The following is a 27,184-nucleotide window of genomic DNA, read 5'->3' as shown; positions in this document are numbered from 1 at the left end:
TTAATTTTGTTGCAGTAGTGTATTCTTGAAATATATATATATATTTTCATATGAAATATCGTGATATATTTTTAGGGCTTCATCGCCCACCCCTAATAACGATTATGAACTTTTGTCCAATAGCCCTCCTCCGTTCCCCCCAGCATTCAAAAATACAGAGCTTTTTAGGCTTAATTTGATAATAGAACATTAAAAGTATTTTATAATTTTACATTTTTTAATCCATTTTTTAGCCTGCTTTTGAAATTCTCCCACTCAGAATCAAAAATGAAAAAAATAAACCTTTTAAAGATTTTTTTTTATGTTACAAGATGCAAAAGTGAAAAATTAAATAGTATTGAGTAAATATTCCGTTTTTTATTTTCTCTGAAATTCTGATTGTGAGGGGCAGAAATTAAAAAAGAAAACACATATTTTCTTTACTATAATAAATAGAAATGTAAAAAAATACTATTTTTTTTTACTAATGTAAAAAATAAAACTACTTGACTTGACTTGAGAAAAAACTAAATATTAAAGTTTTACACACACTTTTCTATTTTTGGATGCTGGATCAAGGACTAAGGTGGATTTTCTGTTTTATGATGTGAGGAAAACCCATGATGCTTTTGAGAAGCACTTTTACAGCATTACTAATGGCATTTTACCATTTGCTGACCTTTTATAATAAAGAAATTGCAATTTATTGTATGTATTTGGTAAAAACTTTCTCTTTCTCTCTCTCTCTCTCAGTCTGAGGAAAAGCCTACCCTCTCGCAGCACCACCCGTTCGTAGGCGGGGAAGCGGGTGGAGGCCAGACCAGTGCTGAGATCCTCTCTGTTTTTGCGTAAATCCTTCTTCTTGGCCGCTCTTTGACCACGCATCCTCCAGAAATCAGCCCTGTCGCTGCCCGAGCCTTTATGAGTGTGCTGGACATTAGTCATCTGGTCCGCTCTGCATACAGAACACAGACAAGAGAGAGTGAGACACAGAGAGAGAGAGAGACAGGATAGACCAAGGAGAGAGAGAGAGACAGAGTTATTCATGTCTTATATAAAAGAGACAGGACAGCGTTATATATGATATGTGAGTATTAGTGCTGCATAACTCTATAAATTAACATATTCGATTTATCACCAGTGATGCTGACTGTAGAGAGAAACAGTGATGGTCATATTGTAATGGCAATGTGTAACGCAGGGGGTAGAGCTAAGTAAAATAATCAAGTAACAAAAATATATATATATTTATATATAAATATAAAATGTCTATTAAAAAAAAATGAACTGCTTGAATTTTTGCACCAGGTGTAAAGCAGCATAAAGTTATCCAAAAGCAGTGTGTAAGACTGGTGGAGGAGGAGAACATGATGCCAAGATGCATGACAAAAACTGTGATTAAAAACCACCAAGGTTATTCCACCAAATATTGATTTTTGAACTTTTAAACCTTAATAAATATGAACTTGCATCCATCCATTCATCCATCCAATTTTATTAGCTCCACTGAGCACTGAAGCATGATATTATTATTATTATTTGGCTCAGTTCTTCAGGCTCACCTGCTCTTGTTGGGGATGATCCCTTTCTCCAGCAGCTGGTTCTCTTTTCCCACTCGGACGGCCAGCCAGTTTCCGAGCTTTCCGTCGTACAGCGTGTCCACCACCTTAAAGATGTCTCCCCTGCAGAAGGCCAGGCACTGAGGAAGCTCCTTCTCATAGTCGAAGTGCGTCCGAATGAAGAAGGAGTCTCCCCGACCCGACACCAGGATATCTTCATACACTGAGGAGCAAACAGAGCAGAGCAGGGTTATGGAGAGCTAGGCCTTCAGAAGGTAATTCCTCAATAAGGCAATAAGAGCAGTAAAGTCACTCCACTGAAGCACAGCGTCCTAAAGCAGTTTTAGTTTAGTTCTCCAGCATCAAACCTGGAGCAGTATTACCATTAGCTGCTAATCACGCTAAGCATTAGCTCTGATGCTGTTCACAGGCAAGTATTTCAGAGTGTATCCTGTGCATTTACCCTGTTCAAACAAGCTACGTGGTGCCTCCGCCCTAGCCATGCCTGTCTCAATTGTAACCCCGCCCCCTCATTACTTCCCCAGGTGTCCCTTGTCTGTGCATGTGTATAAATACCCCATGTATTTCTTTGTTCACTGTTGAGCTTTTTGCAACAAGTTGGAGGCAGAATGCAAATGCAAGTCTAATTTAGTTTCCATATCTGAAAACATAAACAAAGAACAAATACTCGGGTAGTAATGCAAACACTAAAGCTACAGAGATAAAGACTATAAAACAAAGGATTAACAATAAGACTAATAAACAAACAGGCAGAATAGGCAAACAAAGAAACATAAAGTAAAGAAAACAAAACAGAAACTAAATCTAATAAACTAGAGTTCATATGATCAATATATTTAAACTAACTTAATTCAATTGATGCACAGAACCTGATTATATTTGTCACTTCATTTGGAATAATGATGATGATGATGATGATTCTGCTAATTACTGCTTGTGGCGGAGTGGAAAAACGAAAGCCATCAGTTTCCACAGCTGCAGGTGATGATGTGGAACAGAACAGCGGTTGCTCTGGTCCTGTCAGGCTCTTATTAGCCCCCGAGAGACCACTGCAGCCCCTCTGTCCCACCTCAACCCAAATGAGCTTCAACTCACAGCCCTGATCCAGCCCAGAGCTACCAAACACACATACAGAGAGAAAGAGAGAGAGAGACGTACAGAGAGAGAGAGAGAGAGAGAGAAAGACATACAGAGAGAGAGATGCAGAGAGAGAGACATACAGAGAGAGAGAGAGAGAGAGAGAAAGACATACAGAGAGAGAGATGCAGAGAGAGAGACGTACAGAGAGAGAGAGAGAAAGAGAGAGAGACGTACAGAGAGAGAGAGAGAGAGAGAGAGACGTACAGAGAGAGAGAGAGAGAGAGAGAGAGAAAGACATACAGAGAAAGAGAGAGAAAGAGAGAGAGAGAGAGACGTACAGAGAGAGAGAGAAAGAGAGAGAGACGTACAGAGAGAGAGAGAGAGAAAGACATACAGAGAAAGAGAGAGAAAGAGAGAGAGAGAGAGAGACGTACAGAGAGAGAGAGAAAGAGAGAGAGACGTACAGAGAGAGAGAGAGAGAAAGACATACAGAGAAAGAGAGAGAAAGAGAGAGAGAGACGTACAGAGAGAGAGAGAGAGAGAAAGAGAGGGCGACGTACAGAGAGAGAGACAGAGAGAGAGAGGGAGTGCTGACAGTAGAGGTCAGTGCTGCTCGTCCACTTGTCTCCATGGTGAGTGAGAGGGGGTGGGGTTTAGTGGGAGGGGCGGGGTTTATAGAGAGGGGGCGGGGTTTGGTCTGGTTGGTCTCCAAATCCCATAATTCACCATAAAGCACCAGACTGCTCAGTTTAAACAAGCATTAGACAGACCCGACTACACATCAGATTATCCATTAAACACACAACACAACCACCTCCTAAACTCCGCCCCTCTCTCTCTGTCTCACACACACACACACACACTCAGAGCAGTGAGGAAGTGCCTAAAGTTAGCCTGGAGTATTCTCTCTCTCTGGCGGGGTCAGTGTATGACCTCTATACACACAGAGAGATGTGGGAGGAAGTGTGTGTATGCACAAACATGCCCACATTTAAAAGGGCAACATCTTGGACGATCCGAGACCGGCTTGGACTGGTTTGTGCCAACGGGCTACAAGCTGGTGCCCCTGTCATCAGTCCTGCACACACTCTGAGCATGTGAGTAAATGTGTGTGTGTGTGAGAGAGAGAGAGTGTGTGTGTGTGTAGCAGTGAGAAACTGCAGTATTGGGAAAGAGAGAATCATTTAGACCACCAACAATGAATGTCTCCCTTTCTCCACCCACAAATATGTTCTTAAATATGCTCATATTTTCCATTAAAAACTGCTGTTATGTTTTGTTATGTAATACTGAGTTTCAGAATTGAGTTCAGGACGATGTCTTGTAGTTTCTGCTGTGATAAAATGAGAAGCAGCTGCTTTACGCTCCTCACAAAACAAGCAAAGCTTAGCTGAAACTCATTTAGCTTCTAAAACTACTGTAGGTTGAGTCTGATTTTAGCTATAAACTATTGTAGTAATTCAACAATTACTATTTTTTTAAATATTATCATTTACATAAAGACTTAACCCAAAACAGTTAAGTTAAGTGCGTCTTATAGTGTGAAAAATACGGTATATGAGCTGTGGATCTCTGCAGCTCCTTCAGAGTGACCATGGCCCTTCTTCCCTAATAAGTGCTATCCTTGCCTGGGCTGTCAGTTTAGGTGGATGGCCATGTCTTCTATCCATCCATCCAAGCCTCCATCCATCCATCCAATTAATTGATTAGCACTGGATCCATCCATCCATCCACCAATCCATCTAATTGTTTATTAATAAATCTATTCATCCACCTATCCACCCACCCACTCATCCAATTAACTGTTTATTACTTGATCCATCTGTCCATCCACCCACCCATCCAACTAACTGTTTATCACTGGATCTATCCATCCATCCAGTTAACTGTTTATTACTGGATCCATCCATCAATCCATCCATCCATCCATCATCCATCCATCCGTTCATCTGTTTATCAATAGATCCATCCATCCATCTATCCGTCCACTAACCCATTCAATTAACAGTTTATTACAGGATCCAACTGTCCATCCATCCATCCATCCATCCATCCATCCATCCAATTATCAATGGATCCACCGCATCTGCCTCTCATCTGTTTCCTTCTCTTATAAACCAGAACAGACCCTGTAAATGATCTGATCTAATCTCCAGTCTCTCTCCCAGCTCCATATTTCTCAGTAAATATTCTACTGCATATAACCCAACTATATAACTCAACTGCATATAACCCAACACACACACACACAGACTGATGGTAGTGTGAGAGAGCAGAAGCTGTTAAAAGGCAGCACAGTGTGAGCTGAGTTAAGAGTGTGTGTGTGTGTGTGTGTGTGTGTGTGTAGGTCAGGTATTTGAGCTATATCAGTCTGTGGAGGAAAGGTCTGTGTGTTAAGTCCGTGTGTGAGTGTGTGTGTGTGTGTGTTTGTGTGTGAGTGTGTGTGTGTGTGTGTGTGTGTGTGTGGTGGGCATTAATCTCACCGTCAGGTTTGCTCTGTGCCAGTATGGTGACGTTGTCTCCTCTGGGCAGCTCCAGCAGGAACAGCACCGCCTCTTCACGCACTATACCCCGGAAATCCACATTATTCACCTGCAGGAAACACACATCACCTGATTTACAGCGTAAACGTTTGTGTGTGTGTGTGTGTGTGTGTGTGCTGCAGGGCGGATTATACATAATCTCAGATTATAGATAAACACCTTATGAAAATGCCCAGACCTCTATGAGTTGTGAGGTTAAAAACTGGACAATATCCAATGGAAGATAATGTCTGTTATTTCTGTTCACACAGATAATTGTCTGATAAATGGGATATCCTATTTCTAAAGTTAAGAAATGCATCATAGAAAGCCACAGTTCCACCCACAGTGGGCAGCAGAGAGGGTAGTTTATTTATTGTGACTGGCATTATCTGGCTCTACATCTACAGGTCCTTATTTTGGCCACAATTCTTTCCTATTGCCATAAAAATATTTTCAAACTTCCAGAGATTTGTATATTAAAGCTTAAGTTTAATACACACTATATGGCCAAATGTTTGTGGAAATCATAATTGAGGTTAAAATGCGATAAGAACTTTTAGATCTTTCCTGGTGTTTTTTTTCCAAAAAGGTTTTTTTTATGTTCTTTTCTCTGTAGTAAGATTGTCTTATTTGGTTATATGCAGGACAGTCGATGAGGATGCTAATAGAATAGGACGTTTGATGCTGTGCATCAAATCCTCACAGCACTCTAAAAAACAGAGGTATGATATGAGTACTTTTTTGTACTCAAAGGTACTCTCTTCATAATTGTACCCTCAAAGGTACAATATTGGTCTTTACAGGGTCAGATTTGTTCCCTCTGAAGTACAAAGTCATTACTAACAGCAATAAGTACAAATTTGTACCATTTAACCAGCCAAAGGGTACATTCAGTATTCTCTATCACTGCACTAATAAACAATATATATTTTAATTGCACATTTTGTATTTGAAAGCCAGACAATTTTGGATCATCAAGTTTTTGAGCCATATTTAGTTGATGATAATGTTTATAGTCTTTATAATCTTTACTGGCACAAAAACCATGGGTACAAAAAAGGACTTTCAGTGAAAGGTACTTTTTTGTACCTCAATATAGGATACAGCCCCAGAGACAAGCTTTATACTCTTTTAGGTACAAATCTGTACTTATATTTCTTAGAGTGAGCAATGCATTCTCCAAAATCTAATAGAAATCTTTCCTTGGAAAGTAGAGACAGTTACTAACAAAGGAAGCAGGATAAACTCTAACTCTAAACTTTAATTCTCTTGATTTCAGAAAAGACAATGAGGAAGCAGGTGTTCCAACACTTTAGTCCATGTGGTGCGTTTATCTAAGACCCAGTGGGATTATTTTTTACTGAAGAAGAAAGCTGATTCTGTTCTGCAGATGTGAGGAATGTGTGAGGAGGAGCTCCATGTTTACAGTGTTCTTTTCTCTGGGTGTGGGAGGAGGAATGCTGGGAGGATAAAGCTCTGATTTAGACTCTGTTCAGAGGGAGGGTCCAACACTTTCCAAATCCTCTGACATTCTGCTGGCCTGAACATTCTGAGGTGTTCCTCCGCTGATTATTAACAAATGTTCTTTCAGTTCGTACCTTCATGATCTGATCTCCGACACGTAGGCCCTCCTCCTCCGCAGGGCTGCCCTCCTGAACGCCCGCCACAAAGATGCCCACGTCGTTCCCCCCGGCCAGCCTCAGGCCTACGCTCTCCCCCTTCTGGAAGCTCACCATCAGAGTGTTCGCCCTGAAAAACCAGAGTCAAGAAGGTACAGGAGGAATAGATTAGATCAATAAGTCAATCTTTCTTTTTTATCATACGTAGCATAAATGTCTTAAATATGCATCAGTATTAAAGGTAAAAATCACACAGAATCTAACACTTCCAATTCCAATTTGCCCACTTCACCTTATGTGGTTAAATAAGATCAATATGTGGTTTAATTAGATAAATTATGTGGAAAATTATGTGGTAAATTATGGTAATTGTGGTAAATTATGTGGTAAATTATGTGGTAAATTATGTGGTAAATTATGGTGATTGTGGTAAATTATGTGGTAAATTATGGTAATTGTGGTAAATTATGTGGTAAATTATGTGGTAAATTATGGTAATTGTGGTAAATTATGTTAATTGTGGTAAATTATGGTGATTGTGGTAAATTATGGTAATTGTGGTAAATTATGTGGTAAATTATGGTAATTGTGGTAAATTATGTGGTAAATTAGATCAATATGTGGTTTAATTAGATAAATTATGTGGTAAATTATGGTGATTGTGGTAAATTATGGTAATTGTGGTAAATTATGTGGTAAATTATGGTGATTGTGGTAAATTATGGTAATTGTGGTAAATTATGTGGTAAATTATGGTGATTGTGGTAAATTATGGTAATTGTGGTAAATTATGTGGTAAATTATGGTGATTGTGGTAAATTATGGTAATTGTGGTAAATTATGGTAATTGTGGTAAATTATGTGGTAAATTATGGTGATTGTGGTAAATTATGGTAATTGTGGTAAATTATGTGGTAAATTATGGTGATTGTGGTAAATTATGGTAATTGTGGTAAATTATGTGGTAAATTATGGTGATTGTGGTAAATTATGGTGATTGTGGTAAATTATGGTAATTGTGGTAAATTATGTGGTAAATTATGGTAATTGTGGTAAATTATGTGGTAAATTAGATCAATATGTGGTTTAATTAGATAAATTATGTGGTAAATTATGGTGATTGTGGTAAATTATGGTAATTGTGGTAAATTATGTGGTAAATTATGGTAATTGTGGTAAATTATGTGGTAAATTAGATCAATATGTGGTTTAATTAGATAAATTATGTGGTAAATTATGGTGATTGTGGTAAATTATGTGGTAAATTATGGTGATTGTGGTAAATTATGGTAATTGTGGTAAATTATGTGGTAAATTATGGTGATTGTGGTAAATTATGGTAATTGTGGTAAATTATGTGGTAAATTATGGTGATTGTGGTAAATTATGGTAATTGTGGTAAATTATGTGGTAAATTATGGTGATTGTGGTAAATTATGGTAATTGTGGTAAATTATGTGGTAAATTATGGTAATTGTGGTAAATTATGTGGTAAATTAGATCAATATGTGGTTTAATTAGATAAATTATGTGGTAAATTATGGTGATTGTGGTAAATTATGGTAATTGTGGTAAATTATGTGGTAAATTATGGTGATTGTGGTAAATTATGTGGTAAATTATGGTAATTGTGGTAAATTATGTGGTAAATTAGATCAATATGTGGTTTAATTAGATAAATTATGTGGTAAATTATGGTGATTGTGGTAAATTATGGTAATTGTGGTAAATTATGTGGTAAATTAGATACATTATGTGGTAAATTATGTGTTTAATTAGATAAAGTATGTATATTATATAATTAGTTTAATTATGTGGTCAAATTAGATCAAGTCAATCTTTCCCAAATCTAATCTTTTTTAAAATAAGTAGCATAAATATCTTATATATGCATCAGTATTAAAGGTAAAAATCACCCAGAATCTAACACTTCCAATTCCAATTTGTCCCACTTGGTATTAAATTCTGCTATTTTATTTTTTTACATAAAGAAGAAGGAAAAAAGTAAGTGTGGAGAGGAGAGGGGAAAGTGGATAACAACATGATCTGGTGTGAAATACTCACCCGTACATCTCCTCATCCTCTGTACTCGGTCTCAGCAGGATTTTGGGAGTAGTCTTTACCGCTGCTGGAAAGCAGATACAGTGATGAGATTAATTCCACATAAATCTCACATTTACTCACACTTACTGTCCCCCTGCATCAACTGGCACCTTATTCTAACAGCAAGCGAAGCTCAATTTTGCAATGAGTTTTATACTTTTCCTCTGATTTGTTGTTGGATCATTGCATGTTATAATTATAAAAATGTTTGGATTTATTCTAAACCCACATTATCACTAAACTAAGAGTGGTAGACGCTCTGCACTGTCAGAATAAATTAATTGCAATACTTAAGTACAAATAATGTTAAATACTTTAGTAACTTTCAAATTATGAGTGGAGATTAAATACTCTTCAGCTTCTAAGTTTTACTCTAATTACTTTTTACTCTAATTACTGGATCTCTAATCATTTATACATGTCTGTTGGCTGGGTTTTACCTGGTGGTTCCTCTGGTTTGGGCTCTTCCTGCACCGCAGCCGATTCCTCCACCCCCCTGTAGGGAGAAGAAGGAGCAGCCAGCTTGGGGAGTCTGATCTGTGGGTCTTCCCTAAAAAAACATGAAAATACACAAATTTTACACAAACAAATTTATTTTTGAAAAGTAGCCTCAAACACTTCCATTCTGGTAAAAAAAGCCTTCAAAAACCTATTTGCATATGCATGCAAAGTGAATTTAAGAAACCAATATAAAAAAAATACAAAATCAGTTAAAAAACATATTTATTTGCCACAAGACCCACCAGTTAAGAAATGTTGCTCTAGATATCATCATATCTATAATAACTTACTCTGAATACTAAGAGTTCTGCGTTTATGTATATTATTATTATACGTATTGTTAAATTGCAGTGGTTTTAAAAGCAACAGCCCACTTACTGCTAAAATAAACCACTTTATTTATACAGATAAAAGTGTAAATGAGCTCTGCTCTGAATGACTGTCCTATATTGTGCCTGGTTAAAAAATAGTCCAGGCTGAAATCCTCAGAGACGCGGGGAATAAATAACGCGTCTGCGACTCCCTCTGGATTCCTGCGTTCTCGGGAAGCTGCAGTGATTCATTCGCTCTCTAATTATTTGTGTTTGTCTAATTTTTCTTTTGAATGTAATCACTGCCTGTTCCTGTTCATACTTAAGTACTAATTCTACTCACAACTTCATTTACTCAATACTAGCAACTCTCAGAAAGTGACGTTTAGTATGTGCTTCCTCCACCTCTGAATCCATTGCAACTGCTGCCAACCCAAGATATATGTAGAGAGCTAAACACGCTTGGAGGAGACTATTAATCTTCCAATTCTATGGCAGCCAACAGATGCCTGTGCAGGCTAGCATTGCAAGTGATTAGGGATTGGACAATGTTTCATTATTGCGATAATTCGTATCGTTTAGATCATAATGTATTGTATTGGTTCCAGCATGTATATCAATATGTGGCATTAAGTATCACTACAGTAAACTGAAGCAGAGGGACTAGTTAGATCATACAGAGCCCACTTAAAAATGGACTTTCTTTGATTTTATCAAATTGAAAACCTCTAAAATATAATCAAGAGGAAGATGGATGATCACAATCCATTAAAACTTAAAGGCTGAACTGCTTAAATTTTTGCACCAGGAGTAAAGCAGCATAAAGTTACCCAAAAGCAGTGTGTAAGACTGGTGGAGGAGAACATGATGCCAAGATGCATAAAAAAAAACTGTGATTAAAATCCAACCAGGGTTATTCCACCAAATATTGATTATTTCTGAACTCTTAAAACTTTATGAATATGAACTTGTTTTCTATGCACTAGTCTGAAAACTAAATAAATGCTCTAAATTACAATATTTTTATTTCAAATTCGGAAGAAATGTTGTTCATAGTTTATAGAATATAACGACAATGTTCGATTTACTATTTTTTTTATAAGATTTGTATAAAGAGAGCTCAACACGCTTGGAGGAGATTACTAATCTTCCTAATCTTTACTAATTCTATGGCAGATAAAAGGTGTCTGTGCTGTCTAGCATTGCATTGAGTGATTAGGGGTGGGACAATATATCAATATTTTGATATATATATATATGTAGTATCGTTTCTGTAATATTGTATTTTATTGTATTGGTTGCAGTATGTATATCGATATGTGGCGTCAAGTATCACTGCAGTAATTCGAGGCAGTGGGAACAGTTAAATTGGGTACAATTCGAAAGACATCATTTGTAAAGCAAAATAGAAAGTTCAGGTATTTTCTGAACACTGTAAACAAACAAACAAAAGTCATGTGAGCTCGAGGAGTCTCTGAGGACAGCTGAGTGCAGCCGCAGACGGTCTGCTGAAAGTGAGGAGAGTGTTTTTAGCTCAGGCATGCAGTGAATGTGGAGAACACCGCGCAGACGCCGGCGCCGGCACATTACCCACAGTGCAGCTGGCATACCTGGCGTTCTCCCGCGGCACCTCGGTGGAGGAGTGTGAGGAGAGGTCAGACTGCCGTGACCTCTGGTCCTCCTGCGGCGAGTACGAGTGATACGACTCCATCTCTGAGATATCTGAAACCAGAGGCAGACAGGAGGGAGTCAGAGCACAGCTGAGGGTCCAGCGCCTCGAACCCACCACCCAACACCACCCAGCATGAGCCAACACCACCCAGCATGACCCAGGAGACCCAGGGTTTAACACCGCACACAGCGCTCAGGGTTACTGCTGACGTCGTGTTAATGTGCTGGGATCTGCCTCGTCGTAACACACTCACTACTGTGATATTCACTGATCAGGGGTTAATCTGAACCTCACAGTGATCTGATAGTGATTCAGGAGAATATTCAGTACATCCAGGAGTCTTACATCTCATTCACATCACACTATTAATCTGTACAATATATAATAATTATTTTAAATAGAATTATTTAGAAATATCTCTCATTTGACTGGAGAAACTGTATACGCAGTATAACACAATAATAATACAATGTTTTACAATGTTTGTGTACAATTAAGCAGAAAAATATAAATACATGAGCAAAAACACCATTCACTATTAAAATTCACTATAAACATGTTGTTACTGTTACATTATACATTTATAAATAGTGGTTTAGCTTGTTGACAAATGCTAATTTAAATAAATTAATAAAGTGTAAAATCAATATAGTGCTTTCTATTACTTTCTGACCATTTATGGATTTTAATGAATTATAACATAAAAAATGTGGCAGATATACTGTATGAAAGTATTTTTTATAGATTATTGATCAAAATTAACAAGAACTTTCTCAATTTTAACTTAATAAAAATCCCAAATATATACTATATATTACTTTATTATTTAATATTAGATTAGACACACAAATAATGTATAGTAATACCTTATAAAATAATAATTTTAAATTTTAAAATGAGCAAATGTTTATTATATTGTTATAAGATATTAATTATAATAAATTCAAATGCTGCTAAATTGATGCAGCTTTATAGATAGAGGTGATGTATATAGACTTCCCAGTAGTACTGAATGGTAAATACTGTATTTACAACTGTTACAAAGAGGCAGAATATCTGTGAAAAAAGAGAGATAGAGAGCTAGAGAGATAGATAGAGAGAGAGAGACATTTCTGCTGAAATGGATCCTCTTTAAATCACTGAGGAGGAGTGTGAGATACATGTAAAGTGAACTGTATTGGACAGCAGAGCCGTTATTGATAGACAGATTCGTTATTGATAGACAGATTCGTTATTGATAGACAGATTCGTTATTGATAGACAGATTCGTTATTGATAGACAGATTCGTTATTGATAGACAGATTCATTATTGATAGACAGATTCGTTATTGATAGACAGATTCGTTATTGATAGACATATTCATTATTGATAGACAGATTCGTTATTGATAGACAGATTCGTTATTGATAGACAGATTCCTGCTTCACCAGACAAACATCAAACAGTCTAGAACAGTAAGATCAGTAACGTCTGCAGCTTCAGCAGCTCAACCTTCTTCTGCAGAGCTTCAGAAACCTCCCGTTAATCTCAGCAGGGTTAATAAGACCAGCCATAAGAAGCAGCTACTCAGAGCAGGAGGGTTAAATACAGAGATAAACAGCAGGAAAGGGGGGTGATCAGTTGGGACGGTGACTGTGAGAAAGAAAAGAAAGGAAAGAAGGAGGGAAAGAGGCTGGCTAAAGAGGTAGAGGCGAATGAGAGAGAGAGACAGAGAGAGAGAGTTACTGTGTGGTTTGGTGCTGCTGGTGAACCTAAGAGCATCTCCTCTGCTTTAACACTTTAGCTCCTCAGATCCTCACAGTGCCAGCGGTGGCCAGTGCAGCATGCCTAAAACACACTCTGTTAACTTAGCAAAGGACACACACACACACACACACACACACAGCACATACTAACACACACACCAGCCGGGTGCAGCAGCGCAGGCTTAAGAGATACACTGAATAAGAATTCACTTGGAAATGAGAAAGTGCTCGATATATAGCCCATGAAATAATTTAACACCATAAAATAAGTCACTGCATATTATGACAATCATTACTAAGAACATTCACACATAATGACATAATAAATATCCCAAAATCCCCCAAAAAACATCAATTAAACAAAACTACTCATTTTAAACAGTCGACAAAGCTGACATGCAGTACCAAAATTGTACAATAAGTCGAAATATCAATAAGCCAATAATGCATAATTATCACAACAGACACAGTGTAAACACACATATAAACGAATAATGAATATCATCACTTTTCTTGCATTTGGATACAATATTTTTGTTCCCATTGTTTGTGTGACTTTATGTTCCAAAAATGTCAGTGTAACTAATATCAGTTTAAATTTCAGACCCTTTTTAGATCATTTGGCCTCTTCTGGATATACTGCCCATACCATCTAGTGGTCACATGACAATGTTACATGGCAGGCATCCCAATCAAAAGTTTTTACAGCCAGCCCATACAAAAACACGAGCCAGGTAAAAATTCTCACCAAGTTTTATGAAGCAAAAAAAAATGCGTCCTTCTGATACCCAACAGCAAGAATATATATATTTTTAAGTTAATATAAACTACTGTCCCCATATGAGGACATTGTTATGATTTTTAGGCCTAATCCTAAATAGCAAGTAGAAAGAAAAAGTCCAGGCAAAATTCAAAGATAGAAATTAAATGTAAAACTTTATTTTGTTCACTTTTCCATGTGGTGTAGTAAAGAGGAAATTCGTTCATTTTTAAATTTTCTAATTTTTAATTTTTCCTAATTTCCTAATTAAAATCTGAATTCAGATTCAGGGAAAGTTAATTCCCATTTTGACCCCCCTAAAAATAATAAACTCAAAACATAAAAAAGCAGAATATGGAACATGAACAGAATGATAAGGCAAGTTATTGTACTGTATTAAATCACATTATTGCATAACTACACTATACATACAGCAATGACTACTGAAGAACTACTGAAGTACAACATCAGGATTGAAGGGGTTAAATGTTTGTGTGTGTGTGTGTGTGATGAATGAGAGAGTGTGTGTGTGTGTGTGTGTGTGTGTGTGTGTATCAGAGAGTGAATGAAGGCCTCGCTGGAGTTTTTCCTTTTTTGTTTCTGGCGCTCTGTAGGAACGAGCGCTCCCATCTGTTGGGTGGAGATGTAATTACAGCCTGTCGGACACTCGAGAGAGGACAAAACCACAGAGAGAGAGAGAGAGAGAGAGAGAGAGAGAGAGAGAGAGAGAGAGAGAGATGGGACAGCTGCAGAGACACTCGCTCACTCAGCTCAGCCACAAACAGGACACAGGAAAGCCGGCCACTCCACAACCAGCGGCTATTTACATCACACTGCTACTGTACAACAAACACACACACACACTTATACACACACACGGTTCACATTCACAAAATGCTATGTTCACATTACCAGGCTGAATTGACTTGAATCAGATTTTTTGCTCAATGTGGCTTAGATCTTAGATTCTTCAAATCAGATTTGAGCCACTTTCATATGTGTTGAGCAACGTGATTTGTAATGTGAACGTAGCCTATGATTGCACTGGAGACTTAAATTAAGAAATATGAACAAAATCGGTATGTTATACTGTATTTTCCCAATTTTAAAAAACATCTTTACTTGGTTTGGTAATTCATTTGGTCACAATTATTTGTATTTTCTCCCTTGTGTTATATAATGTCCAAAGGTATTGACGAATTAAACAATAGAAAAGTTCCTTGGAAAAAAAATATTATGGTTTTCCTATACTGTGCAGATGTCATTTTAAAGATACCAGGTTTTTGCATGACAGTGAAGATTCTGCACATCCCATCTATCTACTAAGGTTCTACATTTATTATTTTGTTAGTTATCATCATGCAGTAACTACTATAAATTATTTATTTGTTAACCATTAGGTTTTACATAATTTTTAATGGAGTTCCACAGGGTTCTATCTTAGGGTCTATAAAACTGATAATAATAATAACAGTACTGCAGTTATGAGGGTAAAGAACTGAAGTGTGATTCTATGTCAGCCCTATCACTGTCTGCCCGCCTGCTATAGAAAGACTCCATTTCCCAGCATGCACCTGCGCTCAATTCTCCCGACATGCCGGATCACATGACACAGCGATGTTCCGGCTCACCATGCTTCTAATCATTGCTCAAACCTGGACGCTTTAGTATATATATCCCCTGTTTTCCTTTACTCTTCAGCCGTTTTTACATCTAGTGATAATAATAATTTATGACAACTTTTATGGAAATGTGGATTTCATTTTCCAGCAGGACTTGGCACACTATTCTAATTTTCTGAGACACTGATTTTTGGGTTTTCATTGGCTGTAAGCCATAATCAATAATCAACTATGAAATAAATAAACGCTTAAAATAGATGTTTATATCTTTGTAATATATGATTTTTTTCACATTTTAAACTGAATTATTGAAATAAAGTAACCTTTCAATGATATTATAATTGCTTGAGATTGAGTATCACAGAATTACAATTTCTTGATAATATTGCAGCGTGAAATTCCCTGTGATTCCTGTAACTACAGTACCTACAGGACTTTATGGTAGAAACAGACATGAAATCAACTGTACAGCTTTTGATCGAGGCCTAAATATTTAGGATATACTGAAAACTTTGCACAGTTGAAGCCCATAGCCAGTGTTTTAGCACTGATGTCTCATATGGTGCAACTTAAACCCAGTATAAACTTATATATAAACTTATAAACTGATACAAAAATAATCTGAATAATAAAATATTGCATGAATAAAAATGACATTAACTTTATTCTCTTCCCCAATTTAACAGAAAACAGCTGATATTTATCAGCAAATTAAAAAGATAATAAATCACCACACAGACTTGAATAAAATGAACAAAATAGTTTATTGATTAGGAAGAGTATTAAAATTGAAGTTAGCAAAAAAATATATATTTTTATAAATGTACTGTGGGCACAGATGTGAGAGGCTCACAGGTATTAAGTGCACGGTGTGAAAGCTTGTGGCACAGTCAAAAATAAGGATTAATGGCAACCAGACAGTATGTACTGCAGTGTCTCTGACGTCCTTCAGCTAAAAGTATGACATATTATCTGTGAAAAAAAGAACAGAAATAGAATCGCTCTTGTAGAACAGACGGCTTTGTTTTCTCAGTGCATCAATGAATCTCTCTGGCATCAAACTCCGCAACGAGTCCGAGCCAAATCTGGCTGCAGCAAAGCAAAGGCTTTAAAAATAACTAAAGAAACCTTGTGGAGAAAAAAATCACTAACATTATTTATTAATATCAACCTGCTAAAACATGTTTAACATATATATAACATGTTTTCTTTAGTTTGCAAAAGGATTATAGGCTAATATTGTTAGCAAATACTGGATTCAGACTGTTATCAAGGACTTATACTAGGTAGGTGTATGTTTAAACTAGTTAAAAGTTTACACTAAAAAAAGTAAAAGTAAAAATCCAGTTTGTTCCAACTACCTGGGTTGAATTTTACTTCTGGACCTGGACTATACTCACCTCTGTGTGTAAGAAACTATAGGTTTAAATAGGATCTCCGGTGGATTTAGCATTTTTTTACAGAGACTATAAGAGACTCTAGGTCAGTATCGGCTGAACTGCACTTAGCGCAGGGCATTATTACACATGTTATAATATAAGTAATATATGACATTGCAAAGACTGTTATTAGTGTAAAAAATGTCTTTCTGTCGCAGTGCTGATAGCCAATCAGAGGCGACATGTTTGCATGTATAAATATTCATGAGCAAGAGCTGAAATCCTATCGTTTCTCCATACTCAACCCACTCCTCCACCGGATTAAAGCAGAGTTATACTGGATCACCGGAGCACTTTTTTTTTTTTTGTACAAAAAATCAGCTCACATAACATTCATTTATTCATACTAGATACATACTAAACTAGACATATTAAAATTAATAAAAACCCAAAGTGGTTTTAATGAAGATTTTGTAGATTTTGAGTTTGATTACAGTCTAAGCCCAGTGTTTATTAACAACATTTTCCTACTATATCCTGCAACTGTAAATTACTAATTCTCATATACCACATACTGTATGGTCACTGTCCAATGAAAAACACTTTTATCTAAAACAGAAACTTTACAGGAGAGACAAAAAAACCTTGTTAAATTTTAATAGAAGTCAAAGGAAGTAAAAAGAGTTTATTTCAGGTCATTTTGAAGAAGAGTTTCTATTGGCCCGTTCATCAAGAAATTGTAAGGTAAGTTACATTTTGTCTGTTTAAATTATGTAGTAAACTAAAAATCGGAAAAAATGGAGATAAGTGTTTTTCTACAGGACAGTGACGATATCTGAGCTTTGATTGGTTGACTTCTTACATAATCTGCCGTAAGTGATAAATAAGATTAGATCAGATTTATTTTTTACCAGTAATCAACAAGATATGATGTAAAAATGTCTTAAAACTAAACTAAAGGCGAAATAATGCCACTGAAACAGAGTACAGACCCACAGTAAGACAGTAAGACAGAAGAGTCGGCCGTTTGAAGATTAGCCGTTCTCATTCTGAACCCATTAAATCCTCGACTTATAAGCGACTTATTTCAGGCCATGTGGCTGGCGAATGTGCGTATGATACTACTAATCTGATTTATCTGATCCAATTAATGTTATCTGCTTTTAATTAAAGCATGATGCAGTGGAGCAGGCAGGCGCAGCAAACGGCTTCATTACTCCTGATGAAGAGCTGGAATTGGGTCAGGGCCCTCATGGATCAGCATCTCAGCATCTCAGCATCTCAGTATCTCAGGCTCACAGTGCTCCAGGTCCAGGATCAGCTTCGTAAATGCATGATGTTCATACGGCTATTTAAAGCACTGATCACTGCTGATCCTGCACCGCACTGGAGCCGTCAGACGAGACGTGAAGCTGCAGGAGCTAAAACTCACCGTCGGGCTCCGAGTCGCTGTCGGCGAGGGCCGGGATTCGCACCAGGATCTGCCGGTGGTCCCTCTGCACCACCAGCTGCAGCTTTCCCCGAGACTTCTCGATCAGCTTCCCCGCATCGCTCAGAGACAGGTTCTCCGTCACCGTTCCGTTAATCTAGAACACAAACAAACGAAAAAGATCCTTTAATTCTCCCAAAAACCATCAGTGCATCAGTCAGGTATTAAGGAGCAGTAAAGATACTCTACTGAAGTACAGAGTTATACAGGAGTTTCAGTAAAGTTTCTCCAGCACTAAGCCTGGAGCATTATTAACACTACCCGCACACCATGCAAAGCGCTAGCTCTTTCACCCTTTTAGATGCGAGTATAATCAGCTTTTAGCCTCTTGCTAACCCTGCCAAGCTCTGCTGGAACATAATTAGCACTAACCACTAACCGTGCTAAGTGCTAGCTCTTTCACCATTCAGAAACGAGTATATCAGACTGTAGTCTGCGAGTTTACCGTGTTAAAACAAACTACGTGGGAGGAATCGCTAGCTGATATCAAGGTTTCTTAATGTAGTACTGTCAGGTAGCATTTACCAGCGCTAAGCACTGCTAGTGCTAGCATTTAACTGCTAATGCTAATGCTGCTGGACCTAGCCTTAGTGGAAATCTGGAAATTTCCTAAGCTTACTGTAAATAAACAGAGAAATCTGTGTAGATTTGTTTGATTCAAAAAAAATAAATAAGAATACAATTAAATGACAGTTTTGTTTACTTAGCTTAGTTTTACTTAGTTACTCTCCAACACCACTCAGTGGTGATATTAGCTGAATATATATAAACTTGTCTTAAGAAGATCAAGTGTGATTAATCGCAGTTAATCAGAATATTGTCGTGATGAATATGATTCAAGTTTTCATTCCTCTAAAAAATAAAAACAGGTATAAAAATCGAACTAAAACTAGAATATGCTTAGTTGAAACTTAAAATCTGACCAGAAAACATTCATGTGCTGTACATAGGAGTGAATCGCACTGAATCAGATCAAACAGTCTGATTTCGCAAGGATGATATTAACTTGTTGATTAACAATGTACGACTTTAACTACATAAAAATGACATTAATCAGTTTTAATAACTAAAATCTCTTAAAAAGAAGAAGAAGGCAGGTGTGTTTTTTTATCTGTGGCTTTAAGAAAGCAGGATCTGTCCTGTGGTGAATGAAATTATCTTGTGAAGATGAGTCATTATACACTGAGAATGAGATCATCATGCGGCAGGTCTGACAGCCACCTTGAGAATGATGTCTCCCTCCTGCAGGCTTCCGTCTCTGGCAGCTAGTCCAGTGCTGGTCATCTCTTTGATGAAGATCTGGCTGCCCAATCGGAGACCGTACTCTAAAAAAAAAAAAAATACAGATACAGACTTAACGTTACTTACTGATCATATCATATAAACCTGATCTGAACCATAGAGACCTCACACTCAACCGTAACGACCTGACCTGACCACAGCCTGCCCTGCCCTCAGGCCAGCGAATCACAGCCCAGTAAACAGCTGCCGATTCAAAACCCATCAAATTGATCCAACAGCAGCAATAGAAACTTTCCATGGCCTAAAAAATCATTCAGCTTCTACCAGAGTCTCAAATAAAAACCTACTGCTAAATTTACAATCACTGATCTACCCCTATCACTAGTGATGCTCCAACACCAGGAGGGTTAAGAAGACCAGCACACGCCTCCTCCGATACATGTGAAGTCAGACTCCGCCTCTTTTTGAACTTTTGCTGAGTAGCATCACACAGGAAAGCGCAGCGACTCGGTTCTGATACACCAGCTCACAGACGCAGCCTTGTGCTGATCCACATCACCTTAGGAGTGATGAATAGGGGAAAGAGAGAGCGCCATCTACTGTAGCTAATAAAGGCAAGCTGCATGACTGGGAGTCGAACCAGAGCCCCGATCTACTTGTTTCTACACATACTGTCCATTTTATCCTATTTATTTAAATGGACAAAGGGAACAGTCACCTTTTAAACACAGAAGAGAAGCGAGAGAAGCTGAAAATAGCAGAATGTGGATTTATAGAACTAAAGATTACATTTAGGCTGAATAAAAACCTAAAAGTCCTAAAACTGCCCAGAAATAAACGCAGAGCTATAAACGTTGGACAGTTGCATAGGGCGCTCGCACAGGCTACGCCGTGAACCAGCAATTCTCGACTGGTGAGTGAGGACTCAAAAGTGGAAAAATAGATGGATAGATGGCTGGATAGATAGATAGATAACATAAATACAAACAAAATATATACAAACAATACAAAACTATATTAAGTATTAAAGTAACCTAACTGTAATACAGAATAAATACATAAAAAGGAAAAGGTATCCGAAGATACAATACTGAATATAAATGTGTGCTAGTTTTGTATTAAAGTAAAGTAAAATTAATGACCCACCACACAAATAATAATGAGTATTAAAGAACAGGGTGAAACAAGGATAATATGAAAAAGTATCCAGAGAAACTAAATTTAGATGTGGACTACAGTCTACAGTATTTATAATAGCTATAAAGTGCTCATGCTCAGACTAAATGTTGTTTAAATACTTAGTTAAATACTATGTCTATTGTTTAGGACAATCAGATCTTTCCCCAGTAAAGCGTTTCCCCCCCTGAACGAGGCAGTAATGAAGGTGAAGGTGGCAGGGAGTGTGTGTCCAGCGGTTCACCAGGCCGAGCCGTGCGCTGGTGAGGCGCTGGTGAAAAGATGAGAGGAGACGAGGCGTTATATGTGAAATCACGAGACACGCTCTCGCTGCTTGGCACTCGCTCGGCTGGATCGCCATAAATAAATCAGATTAAAATATCAGCATGACTAGCTGGCAGAAAATAACAACCCATATACGAGAGCGAGAGAGAGAGAGAAAGAGAGAGAGAGCGAGAGAAAGAGAGAGAGAGCGAGAGAGAGAGAAAGAGAGAGAGAGAGAGAGAGAGCTGACCTCATTATAAGACACACTACACATTTTTATTCCGGACCTGCAGAGGAAACAGGCATTACCTGCACAACATCATCTGCCCATAATGCAGTTCGGTAGGTAAATTTACCCCACAGTTAACTCAACTCATTCAATCAGTCTCAGTTCAGATCTGCTAGTAAACAGGAATGTTGTATCAGGACAGGCAAAATTTAAATTTAAATTCTATGACGATTAATTCAGTAAAGTACAAAAACCCTGCTATCAGAACAGCTCCCCTCCCACTTACTGTTACTGACAGTGGAATATAACCAGACTGGAACATGTTCAGCAGTATCCATTGTTAGTAAAAGTTAGATGCACTAAGCTAGACATTACACTTCCACAATACACACAATACACACTCCAGCCACTGGGGGAGGTCTCTCTCTTATTGAGGTCTTTAAGGGGAGTCTTTAAAGGAAGGCCTCAGGTATGGGATTGCGGCCTAGTGAAGGAGTGAAGCCTGGATGTTTTGACTCTGGAGACTGATGCACCCTTTTTTGTTTGCTTTCTACCTCTCTGAACATTATTTGTGTGTGCTTGGGGCTGGCCAGCTATCGGGTCAAAGCTTGGGTTCTTCCAGGACCAGGTAAGAAGAGTGAACCTCCCCCAGTTCTCATTCTCTCACTTTAGCCTATTGGTTTGTAGCATCATGCACAGCAGCATGGGAATACAACCAAAATTGTATTTGCTGTCTGTGGCATTTTTGAGACATTTTTCCTTTTTCAACTGGCACTGATGTAGTATCGTTTGGTAGCCAGTGCACTCGAAAGAAAACATGACAAACATTTTAACCAACCAAAGAGAGAAAAGCCAATTTTTCTTGCTTGGAAACTGGTGATCCTCAGATCATAATAGTAATAGCACCCTTAGTCCACTGGACCCCCCAGAGCCCTTGATTTAAGACTTATTTAACATTTTAAGACTTTTTTTAAGGATCTGCTGATACCCTTAAAGAAAGATGTCCTGCTCTCACACAGTACCATTAAATCACAAAGGGCTTAATAATTAGCTTGATAAATATCAGGTGTTTAGGACCATGACTACCAGTACCACTGATCCGAATATAAAATAAAACTGAACATAAATTTGTTTCTTCACCTTCGTTGGGCCGGTTCTTCACCAGCAGCACGTTGATGGGCGTGTCCAACGGCTCCAGTTGTCCCCAGTCTTTCCCGCGGCCCCTGCTGGGCGAGGGCGAGTGGTCCTGCAGTCGGTCTCGGCTGTGGCTCCTGATCATCCTGTCGTCTGAACGCGGTGGTTCGTATCTCCTGGAGTCGTATCCTGGTCCCGGGTCTCTCCCGTAGCTTCCCGCAGGACTCCCCCCGTCCCCGCGGCTGTGCTGCCGGTGGTAGCGGCTGTCGGGGCTGCCGCCGCGCTCCAGGGTGCGTCCCCGGCTCCCGTCCCGTCGGTGCCCCCGGTCCGGGCTGGGGGATCTCTCCAGGCTGCGTCCGCGGCTGCGCTCCCGACGCCCGGCGTCGTAACCCGGGTCCAGGTAGCTCATGTTGGCCTTGTCTAGGCTGCGGTTGCGCTCTCGGGGGTAGCCCAGGCCCCCATTCCCTCGGGGGTAGTCCGAGTCCGGGTCGCTGTGCGTGCTGCGGTTGTCCTCGGGGTAGTAACTGGACAGGTTGTAGTCCCGACTGTCCCTGTCTGGGGACGGAGGACGCTTGAGGACAGCAACCTTACGAGGCCTCTTCACTGTCTGCAGGAGAACATTTAGGAGTTTAATAGCATGTTAACTACGTTTAAATTAGGGGTGGGCGATATGGCACTAAAATAATACTATTGGCAATACGATAATTTATGAGTAAAATAATACATTTGTTTATTGTTGAGATTTTTAACATTTTAAAGCTTAAAAAAAGCCTATACTCACTATTTTGGCCACTTTCCCACATTTTCGGAGCTGCTGCACAGCGAAGGAATGAGGCACATTGTCCATAGGGATGGAATTGACCTGCATAACCCGGTCGTTCTCACTGTTAAACAGGACAAAACACAGAACAGATTTTAGTTACTGCAATCAGAACTTGTGTTCTATACAGTTAAAAATTCAACACAGTAAACACAGTAATGCACTTATTCTAGCCAATCAATTATTATATGAAGAAAACCTAGAGAGCAAAACGACAAATTAATTTTATTACAAATATAAAATATTATTTTTTGGATGATTTTAGTATTAATCTACAATTCAGAACATTTTAGAAAACAAAGAAACACTGAATTTAAGTTGTGTCCAATTTTTAACAGGTACTTTAAGTTTCTACAGTTGTCATACAGCTTTATTAATACTGATCTACAGTGATGTGTTACTAAAGTAACTAAAGTAATGATTTCTAATGTTAAAGTGATAAATATGAACAGAGTGAGAGAAAGAAACGTACTAGAGTAATCCATCAGCCGGACCACCCTGCAGAACATCAGACACGATGATGGAGGTCTCACCGCTGTCAATGTTGGGGTTGTCCCGACCCCCAGATACTGCTATCCCAAAACCCATCTTAGCATCCTAAAAGAGAGAGAGAGAGATAGAGAGAGACAGAGGACAGAGAGAGAGAGAAACTTTTTTTTACTTTTAACATCCTTTATTACAACCCAGCCTAAACCAGGCAAACTGCCTCCCCAAAGCACCATATTAGCATAAAAGCATCCGGATCATTCCTAAAATCAAGACTCAAGTTTTATCCTAGCCCTAACCATTCTCAGAAAGAGTGTCAGCATCACAGTCTGCATCCTCTACTTTATTCTTTCTGCTCATTTAAAAACGCCATCTTCACTTGGCCAAAGAAACAAGATTATCATCTGAACCATTGGCTCCTGGTTTAAAATCAAAAATCAAAGATACAAATCTGTGGTGTAAAAGTGACAGAAATTCATAAGAACAGTTTGTAAAAGTGTGAAAGGAGGATCTAAAAATCTAAAACTGTGCAAATAAAGCATGGAACACTGTCTCTATTCAAAAGATAGAGAAAGTTAACATGGAGAAGAGAAAACTGCCTGCATGTAATCTCTCTCTCTCTCTCTCTCTCTCTCTCTATCTTTTCTTGATAAAGTAATAGATCACCAGCAGCAGGGGAAGACAGTACAGCAATGACATGACAAGATAAAGAAGAAGCAGGAATGATGAGGCAGTTAGACAGTGATGCAGCGCCCGTGCTCCAGATCTCAACTGCTTTATTCTCTTATCTGAACACCACAACTCACACTTCTCAGGCAGCAGCAGCCTGTCACTCATTTAGACACAGAGACAGCGCTGTGTATCTACTTCTTGTGTCAGAATCGAAACATTGCAGCATGACGATCTATATCGTTGATCGTTATCGTACATGAGGTGGCGCAAAACTGTAATTTCGCAGTCTAGTTTCACATAAAAAGAGCAGTAAATAAAATAGAATTGTGTCAGAAAACGTTTGCTATGCTCCAACTGGTCTGAAATGACTGCCCTTACACACTACACAGTTCTTTCTCTCCAGCCTGGAGCTAGCTAGCACAGACTCAGCTAGACTGAGAATCAGAAAAAGCCTACTGGTTTGAGCTCCAGCTTTGCACCATGAATCTCTGCCTGGTTGTAAAGTTCCCGCCTCCTCCGACCCCATTAAGCGTTGCCCCCTTCATGCCCTTGAGCGAGACACTTTACCCCACGCTGTGGAAAGAGGACACCGTGTTCACTCACAATATTTTCACTGGTCAATAAAAAACAGAGCTGCTGTAAAACTGGTTTTGGAGAAAGCAAAGCCAGACGGCCTACAGACACTGTGAGAAGAGCGGGATATTAATCACACAGATAATCAGGAGTTAAAAACCTGCGCTGGGAAAGCTGTGTGGACTCTACCAGCATCCTGTGTTCCTCCCTGTGTTCCTCACTGTGTTTTCCTCACTGTGTTCCTCACTGTGTTTTCCTCACTGTGTTCCTAACTGTGTTTTCCTCACTGCGTTCCTCACTGTGTTCCTCACTGCGTTCCTCACTGTGTTCCACACTGTGCTCCTCACTGTGTTTTCCTCACTGTGTTTCTCCCTGTGTTCCTCACTGTGTTCCTCACTGTGTTCCTCACTGTGCTCCTCACTGTGTTTCTCACTGCATTCCTCACTGTGCTCTTCACTGTGTTCCTCACTGTGTTCCTCCCTGCGTTCCTCACTGCGTTCCTCACTGTGTTCCTCACTGTGTTCCTCACTGTGTTCCTCACTGCGTTCCTCACTGCGTTCCTCACTGTGTTCCTCACTGTGCTCCTCCCTGTGCTCCTCACTGTGCTCCTCACTGTGCTCCTCACTGTGTTTTCCTCACTGCGTTCCTCACTGTGCTCCTCACTGTGCTCCTCACTGTGTTCCTCACTGTGTTCCTCACTGTGCCCTCGCTCTACCCTGTGCCTTCATCTTTATCTGAGATACAGTAAAGTCCTCCTTTATCTGACATGCCCACTGCACATGTCAACACACCAGGCCATTTCCTGGACATGTTAGACATCAAGATGGCAGCAGATAGGTGGTGTGTGTGTGTGTGTGTGTGTGTGGGTGTGTGTGTGTGTGTGTGTGTGTTTATACGGGAGTGTAAACAGCTCTGGCTCACTGTGAATTCTCAAGCTGAAGATGAGAGACACTTTTCCCGTGCGGGGACGTGAGGGGACACATGAAAGTGTTTCTGTTTCACAGAGAAACGCTGGCAGACTGATAAACCAGAAGCTCCTGGGAAAACAGACTCAAAACGAGACAAGTCTCAGAAATGATCTGATCAGATACAATATATTGACCGTATTCGCCAAAAGTATTCGTATCCAAACGTTTAATTAATAGCTGCTTTATCCCATAAATGCTCCATACACACGCAGTACAAGAGTGCTGGCTAGCATGCGGGGTGTTTTGAGTAGTAGCTGGTTTATCCAGCAGCTCCTCCGTACACACTCACAGTACTGGAGCTTAGAGAGCTTTGAGAGACAGCTGGTGTGTGAAACGTAATGTTGGGCTCCCCATTCATTCCTATGGGGAAACATTTGTATGATAATTGTATGAAAACTGTACGTTGCATCGATTTGTGCAGCATAAGTTACTGTCAAAGTCAAGTAAAGGCACATTACTCTCACTGTAGTAAATTGTTTGCAAAGAACTGTGAACAATACAGGACTAATCTGATTTATCTGATCCAATTATTACAATACAGGACTGCTAATTAACACTTTAAATGTCTTTTTTTATTTTGTAGTCGAAAATGTATAAGAAATTGTTTAGAAACATGTAAACTTTAGGAAAAATCATAGAATCAATATCAAAACAACTTTAAAAAACATATTATTAGTACTTTTTTGTACTCAAAGGTTCCTTCTTTATAATTGTTCCCTCAAAGGTATAATATTGGTCTTTAAAAGGTCAGATTTGATTCCTTCTGAAGTAAAAAGTCATTCCTAACAGCAATAAGTACAGATTTGTACCATTTAACCTGCAGCCAAAAGTTACATTCAGTATTTTTTGCATCACTGTACTAATAAGCTATATATATTTTAATTGCACATTTTTTTATTTGAAAGCCAGACAATTTTGGATCATCAAGTTCTTGACACATATTCAGTTGAAGATAATATTTATTATGTGTATTATTTTTACTGACACAAAAACATGGGTACAAAAAAGGACTTTCACTGAAAGGTACCTTTTTGTAACTCAATATAAAGAACAGCCCCAGAGACAAGCTTTATACTCTTTTAAATACAAATCTGTACTTTATCTTATCTTATATTTCTTAGTGTGTATAAAGTGAATTATTTCCAAACTTCCGTGAACATATAATAACACGAACTGATTTTTTCTGGTTCTGTTTACACACTGGGTCTAAAGGCAGGGTGGTAGATCCGGATCAGGCAGTAGTTTTGTTTGTA

General features: G+C 38.7%; 1 protein-coding gene across 10 annotated transcripts in view; it reads right to left on the bottom strand.

Annotated features, from left to right (window-relative positions):
• LOC103035951 (tight junction protein ZO-2) overlaps window positions 1-27,184 on the bottom strand; it is a 117,848-nt gene that overhangs the window by 11,629 nt on the left and 79,035 nt on the right. For 9 of the 10 annotated variants that reach the window (XM_049485821.1, XM_049485822.1, XM_022670579.2 and 6 more), the window contains 12 exons: window positions 23,705-23,829; window positions 23,194-23,296; window positions 22,419-23,019; window positions 19,589-19,692; window positions 18,311-18,464; window positions 11,309-11,420; window positions 9,327-9,436; window positions 8,848-8,911; window positions 6,763-6,913; window positions 5,123-5,231; window positions 1,542-1,761; window positions 750-934 (listed from right to left, as the gene is read on the bottom strand). In XM_049485821.1, coding sequence (XP_049341778.1) covers window positions 750-934; window positions 1,542-1,761; window positions 5,123-5,231; window positions 6,763-6,913; window positions 8,848-8,911; window positions 9,327-9,436; window positions 11,309-11,420; window positions 18,311-18,464; window positions 19,589-19,692; window positions 22,419-23,019; window positions 23,194-23,296; window positions 23,705-23,829 — 2,038 coding nt within the window. The remainder of the gene's footprint in view (window positions 1-749; window positions 935-1,541; window positions 1,762-5,122; window positions 5,232-6,762; window positions 6,914-8,847; window positions 8,912-9,326; window positions 9,437-11,308; window positions 11,421-18,310; window positions 18,465-19,588; window positions 19,693-22,418; window positions 23,020-23,193; window positions 23,297-23,704; window positions 23,830-27,184) is intronic. The other variant, XM_049485817.1, reaches the window with a different exon arrangement.

This window comes from Astyanax mexicanus, chromosome 12, assembly GCF_023375975.1.
Source record: "Astyanax mexicanus isolate ESR-SI-001 chromosome 12, AstMex3_surface, whole genome shotgun sequence".
In the NCBI taxonomy this organism is placed as follows: domain Eukaryota; kingdom Metazoa; phylum Chordata; class Actinopteri; order Characiformes; family Acestrorhamphidae; genus Astyanax; species Astyanax mexicanus.
The sequence above is the reverse complement of the archived record's forward strand: the minus strand, read 5'-3'. Positions and strand labels throughout refer to the sequence as shown.